Below are 21187 nucleotides of genomic sequence, written 5' to 3' on the forward strand. Positions count from 1 at the left end.
CTCTCCTGTTGGGGCTGCGGGAGAGGCCAGGGCCACAAACATCCCCTGAACACGCTCCGAGGTCGGTGGGAATTGTCTCTTTGCGCCGCTGGGGCTCGTGATCGCTACATCACCCCCGGCTGATTTAAACGTGGTTTGCTGCCACATGCGAGGGTCCTTTCATCGGGAAGCCGTATCAGGACCGTGCCGGGACCTGCAGCCACCGGGGATCATCCAGTTCTCTTCTGTTGGGTCTGTGGCAGCTGCCGCAATAGTGAACGTCCCATGAACACGCTGCGATGTTGACAGGAATCGTCTCTTCGCGCCGCTGGGGCTCGTGATCGCTACGTCACCCCCAGCTGATTTAAACGCAGTTTGCTGCCATGTGCTAGGGTCCTTTCATCGGGAAGCCATATGGGGACCACTCCGGGACCTGCAGACACCGGGGATCATCTGATTCTCTCCTGTTGGGGCTGCAGGAGAGGCTGCGACCGCAAATGTCCCCTAACATGCTGCGAGGTCGGCCGGAATCGTCTCTTCGTGCCGCTGGGGCTCGTGATTGCTACGTCACCCCCGGCTGATTTAAACGCGGTTTGCTGCCATGTGCTAGGGTCCTTTTATCGGGAAGCCGTATCAGGACTGCGCCAGGACCTGCAGCCACTGGGAATCGTCCGATTCTCTCCTGTTGGGGCTGCGGGAGAGGCTGGGACCGCAAACATCCCCTGAACACGCTGCGAGGTCAGCAGGAATCGTCTCTTCGCGCCACTGGGGCTCGTGATGGCTATGTCACCCCCGCCTGATTTAAATCACCCCCGGGTGATTTAAACACCGCAAGGAGTCTGGATATTATAATGTAACCCTGGACTAATAGCCAATAGAATAATGACATTTGTGCATATTTAGCTGAGATGCTTTATAAGCTGTGCTTTTGAACAGTAAAGTTGAAGCTTGCTTATCAATCATATTGATTGCTGTGAGTCTTTCCCTCACCCATCTCGCCGTTGGGTATTTCTTCACAACAGAAAACTTCCTCCTAACCTGCAGCCTAAACCTCCCCTGGCGCAGCCTGAGACTTTGTCCTCTTGTTCTGGTGCTGGTTGCCTGGGAGAAGAGACTAACCCCTGCCTGACTACAACCCCCCTTCAGGTAGTTGTAGACAGCAATAAGGTCACCCCTGAGTCTCCTCTTCTCCAGGCTAAGCAACCCCAGTTCCCTCAGTCTCTCCTCACAGGGCTTGTGTTCCAAGCCCCTCACCAACTTTGTTGCCCTTCTCTGGACATACTCCAGCAAGTCAACATCCTTCCTAAACTGAGGGGTCCAGAACTGGACACAGTACTCGAGGTGCGGCCTAACCAGTGCTGAGTCCAGGGGCACAATGACCTCCCTGCTCCTGCTGGCCACACTGTTCCTGATGCAGGCCAGGATGCCACTGGCCTTCCTGGCTGCCTGGGCACACTGCAGGCTCATGTTCAGCCTACCATCAACCAGCACCCCCAAGTCCCTCTCTGCCTGGCTGCTCTCCAGCCACTCTGACCCCATCCTGTAAGCACTGCATGGGGTTGTTGCGGCCAATGTGCAGAACCCGGCACTTGGATGTGTTAAATCTCATGCCGTTGGACTCTGCCCATCTGTCCAGCCTGTCGAGGTCGCTCTGCAGATCTATCTTTCCTTTATGACCCCCTCCCCTCCTCTTCCCCCCCAAGACATTTGAAAACTACAAGGAATGATTAAAGGTAATGGCTCGAGTTACAGATTTTCAGAGGATAATAAAAATTATTAATTGCTCTGGATGTCCAGTGGGATTTGGAGCACTCCATGGAGCACATGTATTCAGGCATTAATTGATGAACTCATGGTAAGCCACCATTCATCAAAACAGGATAACCTTATAGCCAGACCTTTGGCCCAGAGCCTTTAGGCCCCACTAGCATATACCTTTATCTCCTTTGGTGCATGTCTTGCCATCCTCTTCCCGGATATAGCCTTCATGACACTCACACCTGTAGCTGCCCATGGTGTTGACACAGATCTGAGGGCAGAGTGTCCCATTGCTTGTAGCACATTCATCGATATCTGGAGAGAAGCAAGAGTTCACAATGTACTAAAGCTGGAGGTTTCAGACCTCAAGTGCAATAAAAGGCTTCCTTTAAAGGTATCAGGATGTTTTCTGGTTAAATAAATGAATAATAGCAGCACTGCTGGTGCTTTGGGATAGAGCTCTGTGCAAACTGCACTACTGTTAACACAGCTGGCATCCTACCAGTCAGAATTGCTTGCCTGTTTGAAAGCAACAACGAAAAGTAAGAACAAGCCCTCAATTTTACCCCTTTCCCATCGCATTCTCACAAGCAAAGCTCCATCCTGCAAACTTCTTCTCCTTGGCACAGCAAACCATGCAGAGCACGGAAAGATTGGCCACACAAGGACCACACATAAGTTATCAGTCCTGAATTAGATACTGGCCATCTGAATCAAACCCCTGAATCAGGTCTGGTTATGGTGCTTCAAGAGTTACTGTGAGAATCATGTCCTTGTCTTAGGCTGAAACATCAAATATAGCTCAAAACCTCCAGAAGGAATTAATAAAGGGAAGATTACATCAGCCCTACACATCAAAGTGTTTGTGTGCACGTGTTCCATTTTAGGTACTACCTCCTAATAATTTCAGGGTGATTTGAATCTCTTACTTCAGGGAATGAGTCCTTAATATATTTTTATATATTGCTTCTTTTTCCCCCTGTAATATTAATGAAAATAAGAAAGGATTCAGCTCTAAACTGACTCCTAAAAGACCTGAGGGAGGAAGACACATCATTAACAAGAGATGAGTTCAACAAGCACTTCTACCCACCCAGGCAGTATGGCTTCTCTCTGTTCCTGTGCCTCTCCCGATCATAGCGGTACCCAGGGTAGCAAGTGCATAAGACTCGCCCAAAGTTATCTGTGCACTGCTGTTCACAGGGAGCTTCAGCACAGACATCATAGTCTAGAGAGAGAAAAGCGTGGTTAAGGTAAATACCAGTGGCAGTAGCTGGAAGATACTTTGACAGCAAATATTTCTTCTAGTTAATAAAGTTGAGTTATAGTCCTTTTAAGAACTGAAGGAGCCTAGAAATAAAACATTAGTGAGACACAAGCAAAGAATTATAGCAAAATGGTAACTGCAAGCTGGAGATTTGCAGCCCATTTCTTAAAGCTGGACCTTAAACAAGGGTCAGTTTCCCAGTTTGAAGAATTTAAGAATTCATCTCCCAGAAATATTAAATTACCTCAAATATTTTTGCTGTTTTCTGTCACAAATGTTGAAGTGCTGATAGCAACATTTCCTATGCAGAATACTGTGAAACGTTGTGAGGCTAACTGCCAAGCCCAGGCAGAAACTATATAATAAGCAAAACTAATTAAAATTGCACAGCCATTATTTCAAAGCCAAATATGACTCTTCTAGCAAAGAATACATTGCTACAAACCCATTATCACTCTTAATAATAATGATGTGCATATTATGGTGTGGCAAGTTGCTAACTGGGCTTTTAAGTGAAATACCAGAAGACTGAAGTCCCCACTTGAAATACGAGTGAGGGTGAATCTGTTTCTGATTTCACTGCTATGTAGCAGCTGAACTGAAGTCCAGGGATTGGACACCAGCACAAAATAGTGGCTCTCACACATCCTTGACTTTCCAGGGGCTGGATTTGGTCCCTGACACAAGGCTGGTTGCAGGGCTGGGAGCACATGTGCAGCCCCATGCTGTGGATGCAAGGGCTTTGCAGTGCCATGGCAAACAGAAAACAAATTTCTGGTCTCAAAACCATCTCAGGTAAACTCTGCTGAAGGTTAGGGTTTATGCCAAAGCAAGTGGCAGTTTTTGTGATTGTTTCAGAGGAACATCATCCTATGCACAGCATCCATGTGACTGTCACTGTGACTCCCCAGTGACTGGGTATTAGTGGGCTACAGCAGAAATACAAACAGCATCTAACCAAACCTATGTGTTTCGACTGAGCTCCCAGCAGTGGCCCATGTTTCCATACATACAGTACAAAATAAAATTCAGACTCATTATTGACTTATAGTAATGACTAGCAGACATCTCTGGGAAGGATGGGTTTTCCAAACAATTGGAATTAACTAATAAAGGGCGAAGCAAGTGAAAACACATTTGCCGTTATAGACTGTACACGCAGTACTAGGGGTAAAAGTAATGTGTTCTAAGGTACAGAAAAGCATGAAATGAGACTTAACAAGCTGCTGTGTCACAGCACAGCCACTTAGTCCAAAAATACTGTTGTAATGGTGCCAAACATTTCCTCCCTTGTGCTTGTCACCTTTTGAATAGCAGGCATTCTTTCTTTCCTTCTTACTTTACAGCTAGGTCGATTTTAACTCTTCAAGTCTGCTCACAATACTGTGGTGGTGAATGGTGGTGCCAGGACCCCCAGCAGTAACCAGGGTCAAACATTGCAGAGCCTTGCACAGGCACAGAAGGAAAAAGTGGCCCTTGTCTTCAAACATGGACAGCCTGAGGACTATTTTGGGCTTTTTAGGCAATGCTGTAAACTGCATTTGCATTTGACACTACAAGTCAAAAAATACAAAGCATCAGTCGTGTTTTTCCTGGGCACTGTTGCAATTTTCATTTTCCACTGAAATAAAATCAGATGGAGAACAGGGTAGTATGCTCAGCACTTAGGTGAACACGCCTGCTGCTTTGTCAGTGTGCTTATGCAAGTTTTGGATTTGTCCTGTGCCATGTTGAGCCTATTCAGGGTGGAGACAAACAGATCTCTGTCCTCCCTGTGCTTCCATATGAATAGGTGTGTCCTAACAAAATCATAATTAACAGAGCTGGAAAGGACCACTTTCCACCATAAGCAGGATTAGCTATGTGTAAACCTTTCTCAACAGACATTTGTCTAACCTGTACCTAAAAATCCCCCAGGGACAGAGATGCCCCACAATGCCCCCATATTCCCAACATTTTTTATCCCTGCAGATAAAAAGCCTTTTACTCATATCTTATCCAAATTCCCCTTGCAGCCATTTAAGCCCATTATTTTTGTCTTCTTCTTGGCCATGAAGAACAATTTACTCTCCCCTTTGCAGCATGTTTTCACATACCTAAAAACTGTTATCACATCTCCCCTCAGTCTCCTTTACTCTAGACTAAACAATGCCAGTTCTTGTTAATCACCTCGCCATATTTTATGCAACCACTCTTTAAATACAGTTTTCATATTCACCTTAGCAGAGCACCACCAAGACCCTTCCGTCATTTGCTTTCAGACAAAGCTGGGGAAGACCCCAGGAGGTGGAATTCTTCCTACTGGTGGATCCCAGACTGTCAACCAAAATCACACAATGGCTGTGGGCAGGTCCCACATCACGGGACTGTGTGTCCCAGGTAGCGGGACTCCTTCATGAGCAGTGCTCACAGCTGGGATGAATTTGGGCAATAGCTGCTGCACCACCTCTGTGTGCTCTGCAGAATGAAGGATATGCCTGTCCACGTTCAAGACTCTCATCTGGCAGCCCAGCCTAAGAAATGTAGTTTGAAGGTTCATCAGACCCACTTTGGGAGCATTGGGCTGTTCCAGACTTTACAAAATATGAAAAACTGAAGCAGTGTAACCGGGATCCATACTGGGGCCAGTCTTGTTCAAAGTCTTCATCAATGAGTTGAATGAAGGAACAGAGTGTATCCTCAGCAAGTTTGCTTATGATACAAAACTGGGAGGGGTGGCTGACACTCCAAAGGGTGTGCTGCCATTCACTGAGATCTGGAGAGACTGGAGACTTGGGGAGAGGTGAACCTCATGAAGTTCAACAAGGTCAAACCATAAAATCATAGAATTGTTCTGGTTGGAAAAGACCTCTAAGATCACCGACTCCAACTGTCAACCGACAACCACCATGGCTATTAAACCATGTCCCAAGGCACTATGTCCACACATTTCTTGAACACCTACAGGGACAGTGACTTCACCACCTCCCTGGGCAACATATTCAAATGTCTGACCATGCTCTCAGTAAGGAAATTTTTCCTAATATCCAATCTAAACCTCCCTTGGCACAATTTCAGGGTATTTCCTCTTGTTCTATCATCTGGTACTAGGGGAAAAGAAACTTTCATGATGAGTTTATTCAGACTTTTATGTAATGTTTCCTCATTCTAGGTAATTTTGGTTTTGTTCACAAGGCAGGTTGTCACACGCTATTCAGCTACACAGCTACTCCTCTGGTCTTTGCTTTGAGCTTTTCCTCTAAGCAGCTATGAATTGCATCAAAAAGCTTAATGTAATGCTTGATACTTAAGATCTAACTAAGATCTTACGTGCAGAGGAATAAACCCAGACACCAGTACAGGTTAGGGGCTGACCAGCTAGAAAGCAGCTCTGCAGACAAGGACCTAGGAGTGCTGGTGGACAAGTTCACCAGTGAGCCAGAAACATGCCTTCATGGCCAAGAAGGGCCACAGTGTTCTGGGGTACATGAAGAAGAGTGTGGCCAGCAGGTCAAGAGAGGTTATCCTCCCCCCACTTCTCTGCTGTGTGCCCTACACACCTGGCATATTGTGTCCAGTTCTGGACTCCCCAGTTCAAGAGGACAGGGAACTACTGGAGAGAGTCCAGTGAAGTGCTACAAAGGTGATTAGGGGTCTAGACCAGCTCTTTTACAAGGAGAGGCTGAGAGACTGGGGCTCTTAAGCCTGGAGAAGACTAAGAGGGAATTTTATACAAACAGTGGAGGTCAAGAGGATGGGGCTAGGCTCTTTTCAGTGATCTCCTTTGGAAACTTCCAAAACCTGCCTGAATGCATTCCTGTGCAACCTGATTTTGCAGACCTCCTTCAGGAAGTGGGGTAGGCTAGGTGATCTCCAGAGGTACCTTCTGAACCCTACCATTCTGTGATTCTGTGAAATGCCAGGTCCTGCCAGATATCTGCTGGGAACTTAACACAGCAGAGAGGAGGGAGTCTAGAAGGTTCTTAGAGGGTATGGAGGATAGCTTCTCATCCCAGCGGCTGTGTGAGCCTACCAGGGGTAAGGCTTTGCTTGACCTTCTTTCTACAAGCAGAGAAGGGCTGGTGGGAGATGTGGTGGTTGGAGGCAGCCTGGGGTCCAGTGACCATGAGATAATTGAGTTTTCAATATGCAGTCAAGCTAAGAGGGGCAGCAACACAACCTGCGCTCTGGACTTCCGGAGGGCAGAGTTCAGATTACTTAAGGAACTAACTCAGAAGGTACGTTGGGAAACAGCCCTTAAAAACAAAGGAGTCCAGGAGGGCTGGGCCTACTTCAAGAAAGAACTCTTGAAGGCTCAGGAACAGGCTGTGCCAGTGTGCCGGAAGATGAGCCGCCGGGGCAGACGGCCAGCCGGGGTGGGCAGTGAGCTTCTGAGTGAATTAAGGGAAAAAAAGAGGGTGAATCATCTTTGGAAGGAAGGAGAGGTAACCCCTGGAATGTTTAAGGATGTTGCTAGGTCATGTGGGAAAAGAATTAGAGAGGCAAAAGCCCATTTGGAGCTTAGACTGGCCTCTGCTGTGAAGGACAACAAAGAATCCTTCTACAAATATATTAATGGCAAGAGGAGGGACAAGGACAACCTCCACTCCTTAGTGGACACAGAGGGGAGCATAGTAACAAAAGATGAGGAAAAGGCAGAGGTACTTAACACCTTCTTTGCCTCAATTTTTAATAGCAGGATAGGTTGTCTTCCAGACAAGTGGCCTCCTGAGCTGGCAGATGGAGTCAGAGAGCAGTATAGTTCCCCTGTGATCCAGGAGGAAGTAGTTAGAGACCTCCATAGCCACTTGGATCCCCACAAGTCCATGGGACCTGATGGGATCCATTCTAGGGTACTGAGAGAGCTGGCAGATGAGCTGGCCAAGCCACTCTCCATCATTTTTCATCAGTCCTGGCTCACTGGAGAGGTCCCAGATGACTGGAAGCTGGCCAACATGATACCCTTCCACAAGAAGGGTCGGTTGGATGAGCCAGGGAATTCCAGACCTGTCAGCCTGACCTCAGTGCCAGGCAAGATTATGGAACAGGTCATCTTGAGTGCAATCACACAGCACTTACAGGATGGCCAAGGGATTGGCCCAGCCAGCATGGATTTAGAAAAGGCAGGTCCTGCCTGACCAACCTGGTCTCCTTCTATGATCAGATGACTGCCTGGTGGATGTGGGGAAGGCTGTGGATGTAGTCTACCTGGACTTCAGCAAGGCCTTTGCCAACGTCCCCCACAGCAAACTCCTGGCCAAGCTGTCAGCCCCTGGCTTGGACAGCAGCACTCTGTGCTGGGTTAGGAACTGGCTGGAGGGCCGAGCCCAGAGAGTGGTGGTGAATGGTGCCACATCCAGCTGGCAGCCAGTCACTAGTGGTGTCCCCCAGGGATCAGTGCTGGGCCCCATCCTGTTCAATATCTTTATTGATGATCTGGATGAGGACATTGAGTCCATCATCAGTAAATTTGCAGATGACAGCAAGCTGGGGCAGGTGTTGATCTGTTAGAGGGTGGGAGAGCTCTGCAGAGGGACGTTGGCAGGCTGGGCAGAGTCCAACAGGATGGCATTCAACAAGTCCAAGTGCCAGGTTCTACACATTGGCCACAACAACCTCATGCAGTGCTACAGGCTGGGGTCAGAGTGGCTGGAGAGCAGCCAGGCAGAAAGGGACCTGGGGGTACTGATTGACAGCTGGCTGAACATGAGCCATCAGTGTGCCCAGGTGGCTGACAAGGCAGATGACATCCTGGCCTGTATCAGGAACAGTGTGGCTAGCAAGAGCAGGGAAGTCATTGTGTTCCTGTACTCAGCACTGGGCAGGCCACACCTTGAGTCCTGTGTCCAGTTCTGGGCCCCTCAGTTTAGGAAAGATGTTGACTTGCTGGAACATGTCCAGAGAAGGGCAACAAAGTTGGTGAGGGGTTTGGAGCACAGCCCTGTGAGGAGAGGCTGAGGGAGCTGGGGTTGCTTAGCCTGGAGAAGAGGAGGCTCAGGGATGACCTTATTGCCGTCCACAACTACCTGAAGGGAGGTTGTAGCCAGGTGGGGGTTGGTCTCTTCTCCCAGGCAACCAGCACCAGAACAAGAGGACACAGTCTCAAGCTGCACCAGGGGAGGTTTAGGCTGGATGTTAGGAAGAAATTCTTCACAGAAAGAAGGATTGCCCATTGGAATGGGCTGTCCTAGGGACGTGGTGGAGTCATCATCTGTGGAGGTGTTTATGAATAAACTGGATGAGGCTCTTGGTGCCATGGTTTAGTTGATTAGATAGTGTCGGTTGATAGGTTGGACTCAATGATCTCAAAGGTCTTTTCCAACCTCGTTAGTTCTGTGTCATAGAGTATTTTTCCCTGATTAATCCACAGTGAAGAAATTTAATTCATAAACATGTGGTAGTGAGAGCATTCTCTCAAAGAAACTGTCTCAGAGTGGATCTGTTCCTGCTTGACTCTTGGTGAAGCATGAGACAGAATCTGGTTGGAGCTGTGAGTCTCCAAGCAAAGAAGGAAAAAGGGTTTGGAGCACTTTTTTGACCTGGTTCACTGGGCAGGCAGAGCAGGAAGAGATGTTACAGGGGGAATCAGACATACAGTGTAAACTCCACTCAGTGTTTCTTGAGGATCATTGCTCATTGCTCCCGCAGCTGAAACTCAGAGCAAGAAGGTGAGTCCAAAGTAAATAGAATGTCAAACCCAGGGGCATGGAGTCATACTAGACTGTAATGATTTCTGTTTGTTTTCAAGAGCAGATTAGAATAATAGGACAGAAACCAAAGATGGATATGGACAAAGACACAAGCCTTCAGGACAGAGTCTGTTAAAATAACAGCTGTCCAAGAGGGAGAGCAGTGTATCCCTGAGGCAGCTCTAAGTGGGTGAACCACGGAGAGTGTATCCCTCTCACAACCTTTTTCCCTGCAGCCATTGCTAATTCAAGAAGACAACGGGACTGGAACTACTTCTCACAGTTTTGACTTGATATACAGGATTAAAAGGTACAGATATGCTCTAATAAACTCACATCTGTAATGTATTTATGTGCTTGTGTCAGGATATGTATTTCATACAGGTCCTCTGTCAAGATTATGCCAAAACAATGTGTGAAGATCCAAGTGATGTCTCGTAACAGAGTAAATGAAATGAGTGCTCCACTGAATCATGTTTCTCATCCCTATACCAACAAACCTAGATCATCTCAGATGTTACAGCAATTGCTGTGGCATCTGAAGTTCAAGCCAGAATATAGCTCAAGCTGAAAAAGGAGGAGTGGAGATACAAAGGGAGGGAAACCACAGCCAGCAGAAATTTAATTAGTGGCAGAAAGTCTTAGGTTACCAAGATGCAGTTAATAGACAGGATTAAGCAAAGTCACTGGGTACATAACAAAAGCTGCAGTCATAATCACTTGAAACATGAAAATGAAACATGAAAATGAAAATGAGAAGCCTAACATGATCTGTTGCCATGGCTCTAATTTTCCATTTTGCTCCTCTTACTTTTCCTGCCGCATGCATTGTATTTAGTGAATAACCAGCATACAAAATTGTTACAGTCCATAGGAAAGCTGAACGCCAGACTGTAGAGTCCTGATTTCTTTTCTGTTCCACAGGGATTCAGGGCTTCTGCCTCCCCTGTGCACAACCACCTTGTAGAACACCGGACAACCACCTCTTCCAAGTGATCATCTCACATGGGAACTATCATCTCATGCCACACACCATGACACAACTAACTGCAAAACTGCAGGACTCCCTCCAGTATGCTAATTTCACAGGGACACAGGATATTAGGGGTTGGAAGGAACCTCTGAAGATCATTGAGTCCAAGCCCCCTGCCAGAGCAGGACCATAGAATCTAGCACAGATCACACAGGAATGCATCCAGATGTGTCTTGAAAGTCTCCAGAGAAGGAGACTCCACAACCTCTCTGGGCAGCTTGTTCCAGTGCTCTGTGACCCTCACAGTGAAGAAGTTCTTCCTCATGTTGAGGTGGAACCTCCTGTGCTGTAGTTTATACCCACTACCCCTTGTCCTATCACAGGGTGCAACTGGGAAGAGCCTGTCCCCTCCCTCTTGACACCCAGCCTTCAGACATTTATAAACATTTATTAAATCCCCTCTTAGTCTTCTCTCCAGACTAAACAGCCCCAGGTCTCTCAGGCTCTACTCATAGGGCAGTGCCATTTAGCGTTGCTCTCCCCTTGCTGATGTCTTTGGGGGAAAAGGTAACTAAAGGCAAGACTAACTTACCTAGTCACCCACCTCCTGTGCACTTAGAAGCCAAGCTGGCTGTGCTAGATCCAATGTCTGGCTGTGCCAGATCTGATGGATCCCCATATAACAGGAAAGATGTGCTCCTGGGTGTACAGAGCATTCCTGTGCACCTACCCAAGAGCACAAAACATCCCCCTACAGCCGGTCGTGGTACTAGATCTGTGCAGCCATGTGTCCTTAGGGGAGATGAAGGCTTGGTGTGAGAAGTGAAACTTTTGGAAGACGCCGATCTTTTTATTTTCCCAACAATTTCTTGGAAACAGTTCCCTCATTGACACTTGAGATACATCTGAGCCTGTGACTATATTGAGATGCTCTTCCAAACTCACAGTGTGGACTGCAGGGCAAATGGGGAAAGACAAATGCACAGAGGCACGAGGGGTAAGAACAGTGAAACCACATACCTTCAGGGATGCACTGTCCAAGAACAAACTTATAACCCTTACAGCACTTTTTCCTGAAAAACAACCACAAAAATAAATTAATGAGTAAGTGTATTCTCTAAAGGTTGGCATTACCTTTAAAAACAGTCATGAGTAGATTGTGGACGTGATGAACCAAACAGGATGAGCATCTGGGCCTTTGCCGCTGGAGGTATCGATGCAATTCAGAAACCCACCACTCAGCCCATGAGGCTTTTAAATGACCCTACGTCCAGCTGCCTCAGGAGCCTGGGGCTGGCTACCCCAACACTGACCCACTCACACACATCCCAAACAGTTTCTGAAAACCCTGCTCCCCTGTGTTGAACAGATGCAGCACACCTCAGTGCCATCTGTATACAGAACTCAGGTCATAATTTTCATGATACAGTGAAGGGTGTTTTCAAACATCCGTCATTACAATGTAAACTTGCAGGAAGGTGTAAGTCTCCATGAGGAGTACACAAGAGATAAATGTTATCAGCCAATTTCTCATCTTCTAATAAATCTGGAAGGTGATAAGTGAAATACATTGGGTATTTCAGATGGAGTAATGGAGAACATCATACATAGCCAGAGAGACAAAACTGCACTGAAGACTAAATAGGATCAGATATTTTTGGTATGCCTATGATACAAGCAGAGACTTTGTGCTGAGAAATATTTCTTACATACCCAGCTGTAAAGACATTTGAAACATCCAGCTACACGTGCTTGTTTGCTTTCTAGGCAGCAAAGCACACCTAGTCACTAGGACTCCCTGCAACAGTGAGGAGGCTTTACAAACAGCTGTGTCTCTTATCACCCTGTGAACTAATCACTGAGAACTACTCACTGATCTGTTAATCTTTGAAGAGTTCCATGCTAGTGTCTACCAGGATGGCAAAAAGAAGAAGAAGAAGCACTGAAAGCACTGAAATCGCTGTTCAGTGTGCTATTTTATTAAGTCTACATGAGTCTGAGGGGGACCTGTATTTCACAAATGCACAGATTTTCATGCATGTGGATATGCTGGAATATCTGCAAGGCTGGGAAACCATCCATTTGGTCCTGTTATTTGATTCAATAAGTGATGCAGAAGAGTGCTAAAGCCACAGCAGTCAATGACACAACATTCCTCTGGGCAATGTGCAGCCATCACATATCATTATTATGTTGAATTTAAATCAACTATCATTTGCAACTGACCACTTAAAACAAACACTACATTACTCCAAACTATGTAAAAACAAACTTTGGCTCTATATTTTACCCTCCTCCAAAGATTAGCTGGAATATAAATTATGCTTAATGAAGGTTGAATATCTGAAGAGGAAGCCTTGCTTTGTTATGCAAACAGTGGTCCCTCATTAGACTTTTCTCCAAACACTGCTGTGAAGTTTTATCTGCAAGACAAACAAATGCAGGAGGAATGAGTTCAAAGGTGCATCGGAGGCTGTTCATATGCTGCCAGCCATGTCAATGGCTTTCCAAGCACACATTCATCTCCTCTTGGGAAGAAGGGAGGCTGATAAAGGCTTGCTTGTAGCTTCTCTTCAGAAGAAGATACAGCCTGGCTTCAGAGAGAGCTGGGAGATGGGAAGGGAAGGCACGCCTGCCATGAGATGCTGACTTGTGAGGTTGTGCCAGCTAGAGCTAACCAGAAGGAGGGAGCAGCAGCTTTCACCATTTCTACCCTTCTCCCTGGGAATTCCATTTGATTTTTCAGGCTTGGGATCCTTAGGACTCCCACACTTGAAGTGGCCTGTAGTATCAGATGCTAACCTCAGCCACCACAGCCTGCTCTTCGATAAGGGCTCACACGCTGGGCACCTTGCAGAAGCTGCCTCTCTCCTCTCAACTTGGCCAGCAATGGCTTTCAGATGGACTTGCTGGCTGTCTTGTGGTTAAATTGTGGATTTCTCTGCCCTCCTGGATTCTCCTGATACCCACACTGCTTGCCCTGATCAAACCTCTCTCCCACAACCACACACTGAGAGCCCTCAGTAAATGCTGCCCTGGCACGCAGAGATTGCTCCTGTTAAAGCAACCAGGAAATCATGTTGTCCTGGAAGATATCCAAGCCCCTGCTGAAATCCATCTCTTCAATGGCTTCTTGCAGCAATGAGTTCCACAGGGGAATGAGATGTTTCTGAGAAATCATTTCCTTGTTTTCAGTCTCCCTTTCAATTTCTGTTGAATTTTCCCAGGGTTTACTGGTAAGGAGATTTGGAAATATTTTCTCTAACTACTTGAAGATTTTTCCACATTATGTAAGCTTTAAATCACACCTGGAACAGGGCTGCTCTGCTTTCAGGATCGCACTGCAGAAACCAGTTCCCCATGATAACCACTTCCCGGCTCAGGATTACAGATGTCTGTATTGGTGCAGCCCACACAACACAGCAAGCTTCAGCCAGCCACCAGTGTGATTTTGCCAGGAAGACTGCTACTTGAGGGATAAGGCACAGGAAATGTAACATGACAGTACCTGTTTCTCTGAACTTTACATTGCTGCCCTGGGATTCCTGCTTGCTTTGGCTTTTTACATTCTTAACAAGAAATCTGTCAAAATGATGGACACGTGAGTTGATCATTAGCAAAGGCATTTTAATAGCAACACTCATTTTCAGGCATCCAGCTCCAGGCTGACATGTCTTATCAATGTTGCACAGCAGCAATCTCATTGTACATAATGAGAGGTAAGAGGGGGTCCCCACTGATAATTTTAGCTATGGAATAACTTTCAGCAAGGCAGTTGCTATGGAGCTCTACATGTGAATACAAACTAAGACATGGCTGTATAAGAAGCTCAACCACTGAAGTCTGGATCTAAGCAGAAATTAAGTTGATTTGTTAACTTTAAATCTGGCTTCCACATGGAAATACTTCTGGCACACTTATTTGTCACGGCTTTTAATGAGGTGCTTCGGCTGTTAAAAACATAGCAACTCCTTAATCTCATGCACTCTTCACTCAGGAACATGCACGAGCCCAAATGCACAGAGAGTTTTGAGCACCATGATTTCAGTCACTGCAATGTCTAGCTTTTGTGTTACTAGCAAGAAAATCCATAGTGACAGGAATTCTGTTAAAGCAAAGTCTCCCTCCCTTTTTCTCCTGACAAGTAGCTGCAGGAGAAGCAAGGAGATGTTGAGCTACTCCCATCTTCTCTGGAGATCAAGGTGCTCACAAAGTATCAGAAGGTGGGGTTTAGGGTCAAACCTTTGATACCAGTAAAAACATCCATGACTAGGCAAGCAGTGGATCTGCCTTTGTTGCAGGCTTTCTTAGCCCATGACCTTGCAGAGTGAGAGAGCATCTGAGCTTTCCAGGAACACCCTGGAAATTGTCCCATTGCATGCAGGTTCCCCCTATCCCAGGCACACAGTGGTACACCAGCACAGCACTCTCCACCCCATCTTGCAAATTGGTAGCTGCTTGATAGCATCGCCCTAGACAGACAGGACGAAAGGAAAGATGCAAGGAATGTGGCTTAATTAAGCCACAACTTTATTAAGTTAGCTTATCTGGCAGCTATCAGCAGTAACTCATCCAGCACTGCCCACATTTTTTTTCCATAATTGTTTCCACCTGGTGCAGGACTGACATCACCCCCAGCCCACCTCCTGCTCTGCACTGGGAGACTGTGGCTGATAGCAGTGCTAGAGAGACCAGGGTAAGATGAACTGAGAAAATACTTTCTTGTGAGAAGGAAAGGAGTGATGTGGGCTCCTACAGCAGTTGAAATGCATAAACATTAAAAGTGATAACCAAGCTCTAACCATCTGCAATACCACAGCAGTGACTCAGGCTGTGACAACAGCTGGCTTGGAGCTGCTTGATGCATTATTGAGATTTTTGGTTAAATTAAGTGAAGAGGCAACTCTCAACTGTGTCATGACTATTATGCTGAAAAAGATACATGATAGCTTCTTGGTAACTGAAAAGGGGAAGACAAAGACAGAATGTGAAGGGAAAGCAAGAAGAAACCTTGAATATATTATCTAGATGTTTGTATGAGACTGAAAACTGGCTGAAAGTTAGAGCTCAGAGGGCTGTGTCTAGTTGGAGGCCTGTATCTAGCAGCGATTCCCAGGCATCAGTACTGGGTCCAGTTTGCTGAACGTACTCATCAAAGACCTGGACAAGAGGACAAGAGTGTACCCTTACCAAGTTTGATGATGACACAAAACTAGGAGGAGTGGCTGACACACCAGAAGGCTGAGCTGCCATTCAACAAAATCTGGAAAGGCTGGAGTGGAGCAGAGATGAACCTAATGAATTTCAACAAGGGCAAATGTAGAGTCCTGCTCCCAGGGAGGAGTAACCCCATCTATCAGTACAGGTTAGGGGCTGACCAGCTCTGTGGAGAAGGACCTGTGAGTCCTGGTGGACAAGAACTTAACCATGAGCCGGCAGTGTGCCAAGAAGGCCAGTGTTATTCTTTGGTGCAGAAAATGGGACTCTGCCCTAGTGAGAGGACATAGCTAGAGTACTGGGTCCAGTTCTGGGCTTCCCAGTTCAAGACAGACAAGGAGGGAGGGAGTCCAGTGGAGGGCTACAAAGATGACGAAGGGACAGGAGCATCTCTCTTACAAGGAGAGGCTGAGAGACCTTGGGCTGTTTTGCCTGGAGAATAGAATAGAATAGAATAGAATAGAATAGAATAGAATAGAATAGAATAGACCAGAACAGGTTGGAAAAGACCTTTGAGATCATCAAGTCCAACCTATCACCCAACACCATCTAATCAACAAAACCATGGCGCCAAGAGCCTCATCCAGTTTATTCATAAACATCTCCACTGATGATGACTCCACCATGTCCCTAGGGCAGCCCATTGCAATGGGCAATCATTCTTTCTCTGAAGAATTTCTTCCTAACCTCCAGCCTAAACCTCCCGTGGTGCAGCTTGAGACTGTGTCCTCTTGTTCTGGTGCTGGTTGCCTGGGAGAAGAGACCAACCCCCACCTGTCTACAACCTCCCTTCAGGTAGTTGTAGACAGCAGTAAGGTCTCCTCTGAGCCTTCTCTTCTCCAGGCTAAGCAACCCCAGCTCCCTCAGCCTCTCCTCATAGGGCTTGCGCTCCAAACCCCTCACCAACTTTGTTGCCCTTCTCTGGACATGTTCCAGCAAGTCAACATCTTTCCTAAACTGAGAGGCCCAGACCTGGACACAGGACTCAAGGTGTGGCCTGCCCAGTGCTGAGTACAGGAACACAATGACTTCCCTGCTCTTGCTAGCCACACTGTTCCTGATACAGGCCAGGATGTCATCTGCCTTGTCAGCCACCTGGGCACACTGATGGCTCATGTTCAGCCAGCTGTCAATCAGTACCCCCAGGTCCCTTTCTGCCTGGCTGCTCTCCAGCCACTCTGACCCCAGCCTGTAGCTCTGCATGGGGTTGTTGTGGCCAATGTGTAGAACCCAGCATTTGGACTTGTTGAATGCCATCCTGTTGGACTCTGCCCATCTGTCCAGCCTGCCAAGGTCCCTCTGCAGAGCTCTCCTACCCTCTAACAGATCAACACTTGCCCCCAGCTTGCTGTCATCTGCAAATTTACTGATGATGGACTCAATGTCCTCATCCAGATCATCAGTAAAGATATTGAATAGGATGGGGCCCAGCACTGATCCCTGGGGCACACCACTGGTGACTGGCCTCCAGCTGGATGTGGCACCATTCACCACCACTCTCTGGGCTCAGCCCTCCAGCCAGTTCCTAACCCAATGCAGAGTGCTGCTGTCCAAGCCAGGGGCTGACAGCTTGGCCAGGAGTTTGCTGTGGGGGACGGTGTCAAAGGCCTTGCTGAAGTCCAGGCAGACTACATCCACAGCCTTCCCCACATCCACCAGGCAGTCACCTGATCATAGAAGGAGATTAGGTTGGTCAGGCAGGACCTGCCTTTTCTAAATCCATGCTGGCTGGGCCAATCCCTTGGCCATCCTGTAAGTGCTGTGTGATTGCACTCAAGATGACCTGTTCCATAATCTTGCCTGGCACTGAGGTCAGGCTGACAGGCCTGTAATTCCCTGGCTCATCCAACCGGCCCTTCTTGTGGATGGGCATCACATTGGCAGCTTCCAGTCATCTGGAACCTTTCCAGTGAGCCAGGACTGATGAAAAATGATGGAGAGTGGCTTGGCCAGCTCATCTGCCAGCTCTCTCAGCACCCTAGGATGGATCCCATCAGGTCCCATGGACTTGTGGGGATCCAAGTGGCTATGGAGGTCTCTAACTACTTCCTCCTGCATCACAGGGGAACTATACTGCTCCCTGACTCCATCTGCCAGCTCAGGAGGCCAGTAGTTCTGCAGACACCTATCCTGCTATTAAAAATTGAGGCAAAGAAGGTGTTAAGTACCTCTGCCTTTTCCTCATCTTTTGTTACTATGTTCCCCTCTGTGTCCACTGAGGAGTGGAGGTTGTCCTTGTCCCTCCTCTTGCCATTAATATATTTGTTGAAGGAGTTTTTGTTGTCCTTCACAACAGTGGCCAGTCTAAGCTCTAAATGGGCTTTTATCTCTCTAATTTTTACCCTGCATGACCTAAAGAAGAAGAGAAGAATGAGAGAGGATCTTATCAATGGTAATAGAATAGAATAGAATAGAATAGAATAGAATAGACCAGGTTGGAAGAGACCTTCAAGATCATCGTGTCCAACCCATCAGCCAATCAATACCTATTATCAATACCTAAAGGGTGAATATCAAGAAGATAGGGCCAGACTGAAAAGTGATCCCCAGAGTCAGGTCAAGGGGTGTTGGGCACAAAGTGGAATATAGAAGGTTCAATCTCAACATGAGGAAAAACTTATTACATTGAGAGGGACAAAGAACTTGGAATGGACTTCCCAAAGAGGCTGTGGAGTCTCTGTCTTTGGAGATATTAAAAACTCACCTGGACACATTCCTGTGCAGCCTTATCTAGGTGAACCTGCTTTAACAGGGGAGCTGGGCATGAAGATCCCCAGAGGTGCTTTTCAACCCCTACCATTCTATGATTCTGTACTACTGATTTCATATCAGCATAACATGTTAAGTATAATCTTGCTATAGGTGTGAGAAGTAGAAGAGTATGTTCCAGGAACTATTTCCCTCCTAGGAACAAAGCAGACAAAGAAATCCCTTCACTGTATCAGAAACTAAGTTATTAGGATAAAATTCTACCCTTACAATGCTGGAGTTCAATGCAGACAGACAGTCAGCCTCCAGGATGGCTCCACACAGAGGTAATTTCAGCAGAAGTACCTTGCATTCATTTGGGCTAGGAGCATACACATGGACAGCTTCTGTAACTCAGCTGATGCCTGAGATCTCTTCACTGGAAGATGAAGCAGCACCATAGGTGGTCAAGCAAATCAAAGCCCTCCTCTTTGGCATGCTGTTTCTGACCCCTTAATGTCAGAAGAGTCACAGGTTGAGGAGCATAAGAGATGCTTATGTATGTTTAGATATACGAACACTGCTTCCCCATGTCATTGCTGGTAAAAATACAGATAATACAGTTGAGCAAATGTATTTAATAAAACCAAACCAAACCAATTTCCTATTGAAAAAAAAAAAAAAAAAGAAAGAAAAAAATTGTTAAACCAGATTTCTTCGACAACATCATGACATGACCTCAAAAGAACTTGTGCCATATATTGAAGATCTGAGTCAGCAAAAGTCATGGCATGGCTGTGTTTAATTGCACAAAGCAGCCTTTGTTAGACTGGCTCCTTATTTTGCCTGCTATGTGTTTCTTTTTGATCACTTTGAGGAAAATGTAAGGCAACAAAAATGAAAATATAAAAACACAGCAATTAACTTACAAAAAGTAATTAGACAGATGTAAGAGCAAGTAAGCAAAGTGTATTAAAAAAAACCACAACCCACAATCTTTTTTCCCCCCTCTCATATTCTGCCTAAAATCCAAGTGAGGGACAAAGCTGTCTGCCAAGAATGCACAAAGGCCCTCTGCAGCACAAGTGTCCTAAGGAAGCAGTTTTGTAGCTGTGCACAGTTTCACTGTAATTCACATGGAGAGAAGATTGATGGCAACTTGGTGTAAAACTGAAGCAATCCACTTCAGTTTTGTTTGCCTTTCTGTGAGACACACTCTGAAATCTTGAGTAACAGAGGATGGCCCCCCTGCAGACACTTGCTCAGCATACACTTTGCCCTGATTTCCAGACTTAGTCCTTTTTCACACTTTTGTAAAGAGACAATTTACTTTTGGGTGTGGTGCAAGGTCCAAGATCAGTTCAAGCCTTTCCAGTCACTGTCCCAGCTGAGAATAAACAACAAGAATACAGTGATCTCTTCCACTGCCTAGGAAATGTTGCAGCACCTATGGCTGCTCTGTGCACAAGAGTAAGTAATTATTTCCCTTAACTGACTGAATAAAGCTGGAATTGTCTCAACAACCACAGAGACAACCCTTTGCCAGCAAAGCTGGAACTCAGATCTCTGACAGAAAATCACTGCAACCTATTCATTGATTTTTCTGAAAGTCTGATTTTCAGTGATTAATGCATTGCCAAGCCATGTGTCTTGTCAGCTGCTTAAGCTAAGTGAAAATACCCACATATGATGGTTTTCTTAGGGAAAAAATGAAAGGAGTCCTGCTATCTGCTCTTTTAGTCAGCTATGGCTAAGAAGATAGATAAGAAATGAAATCCTGTTCCAGGGAAGGTTTTGATAAGGTTCACTATTCCTGGACTCCTCTTCCATGAATGCAAGCCGGGGACCAGATACTCCTCCTGACAAAAGTCACATATCTCTGCTGACTCTAGGGAATCACGTCAGTGCTTACCCAGGGAGGCTCTGGCCAATACCCTTGAAAGCTCTTAGACACACTCCATGGCTGCTGTGAACAGCTTTGTTAACTAACTCCTCTACTCAAAGTGCTGTTTCATGTCATCTTTTGTTATGATCAAAGGGAGTTCTATGGTGTTGGAGTATAAACTCTTGTTCCTTCTTCTCAGAATGCTCCTTCCAAACTGATTTGATGATTTGCAGCCCCTGCAGAGCATTGTATTTGCAAATGTGTGAAGCTCATTCCTCTATAAAAGAGCAAAAAAGATTTCAAGGGGTGTCAAGAAACCCTCAACTCTGTGTGGGTATTGGTGAAGTGTGGAGTTATGATAGGCAATGACCTGCATGAAATTCAAGAATGCACAGAAATCAAAATTTCATAGGTCTGGGGAATTTAGTCGCTTGAAATGTCTGTCCATTTTGCAGCAGTCCCTGGGGTTCTGTTCTCTACAGACACAGTGCTGGACATCTTGCCATGATGGGGTCTGTGGGGTTTTTTTAAGTAAATGAGATGTGATGAGGTGTTCAGTGGAGGTGCTGGAGGAAAATCTGGGCAAGCACACCATTTCCCCAACACACTCATTCACCTGCGTCAGCAGGCCAGCAGTCTCAGGAGGTCATTGCTTATTTTAGGACTTTGGGGATGCAGAGAAAGGGGTTGCTCTGCAGGCAGCCTGACACAAAAAATACAAAAAGTCTCATGACCTTCTGCTGACTGCAGCA

At 46.4% G+C, this 21187-nt stretch overlaps 1 protein-coding gene across 1 annotated transcript in view; it reads right to left on the minus strand.

Moving 5' to 3' along the window:
- CCBE1 (collagen and calcium binding EGF domains 1) overlaps window positions 1-21187 on the minus strand; it is a 141651-nt gene that overhangs the window by 33892 nt on the left and 86572 nt on the right. Inside the window, exons 3-5 of the mRNA XM_054178414.1 lie at window positions 11666-11718; window positions 2831-2965; window positions 1915-2052 (exon numbers count right to left, since the gene is read on the minus strand). Of these exons, the coding sequence (XP_054034389.1) occupies window positions 1915-2052; window positions 2831-2965; window positions 11666-11718 (326 nt within the window). The remainder of the gene's footprint in view (window positions 1-1914; window positions 2053-2830; window positions 2966-11665; window positions 11719-21187) is intronic.

Source organism: Dryobates pubescens, chromosome Z (genome assembly GCF_014839835.1).
Source record: "Dryobates pubescens isolate bDryPub1 chromosome Z, bDryPub1.pri, whole genome shotgun sequence".
In the NCBI taxonomy this organism is placed as follows: domain Eukaryota; kingdom Metazoa; phylum Chordata; class Aves; order Piciformes; family Picidae; genus Dryobates; species Dryobates pubescens.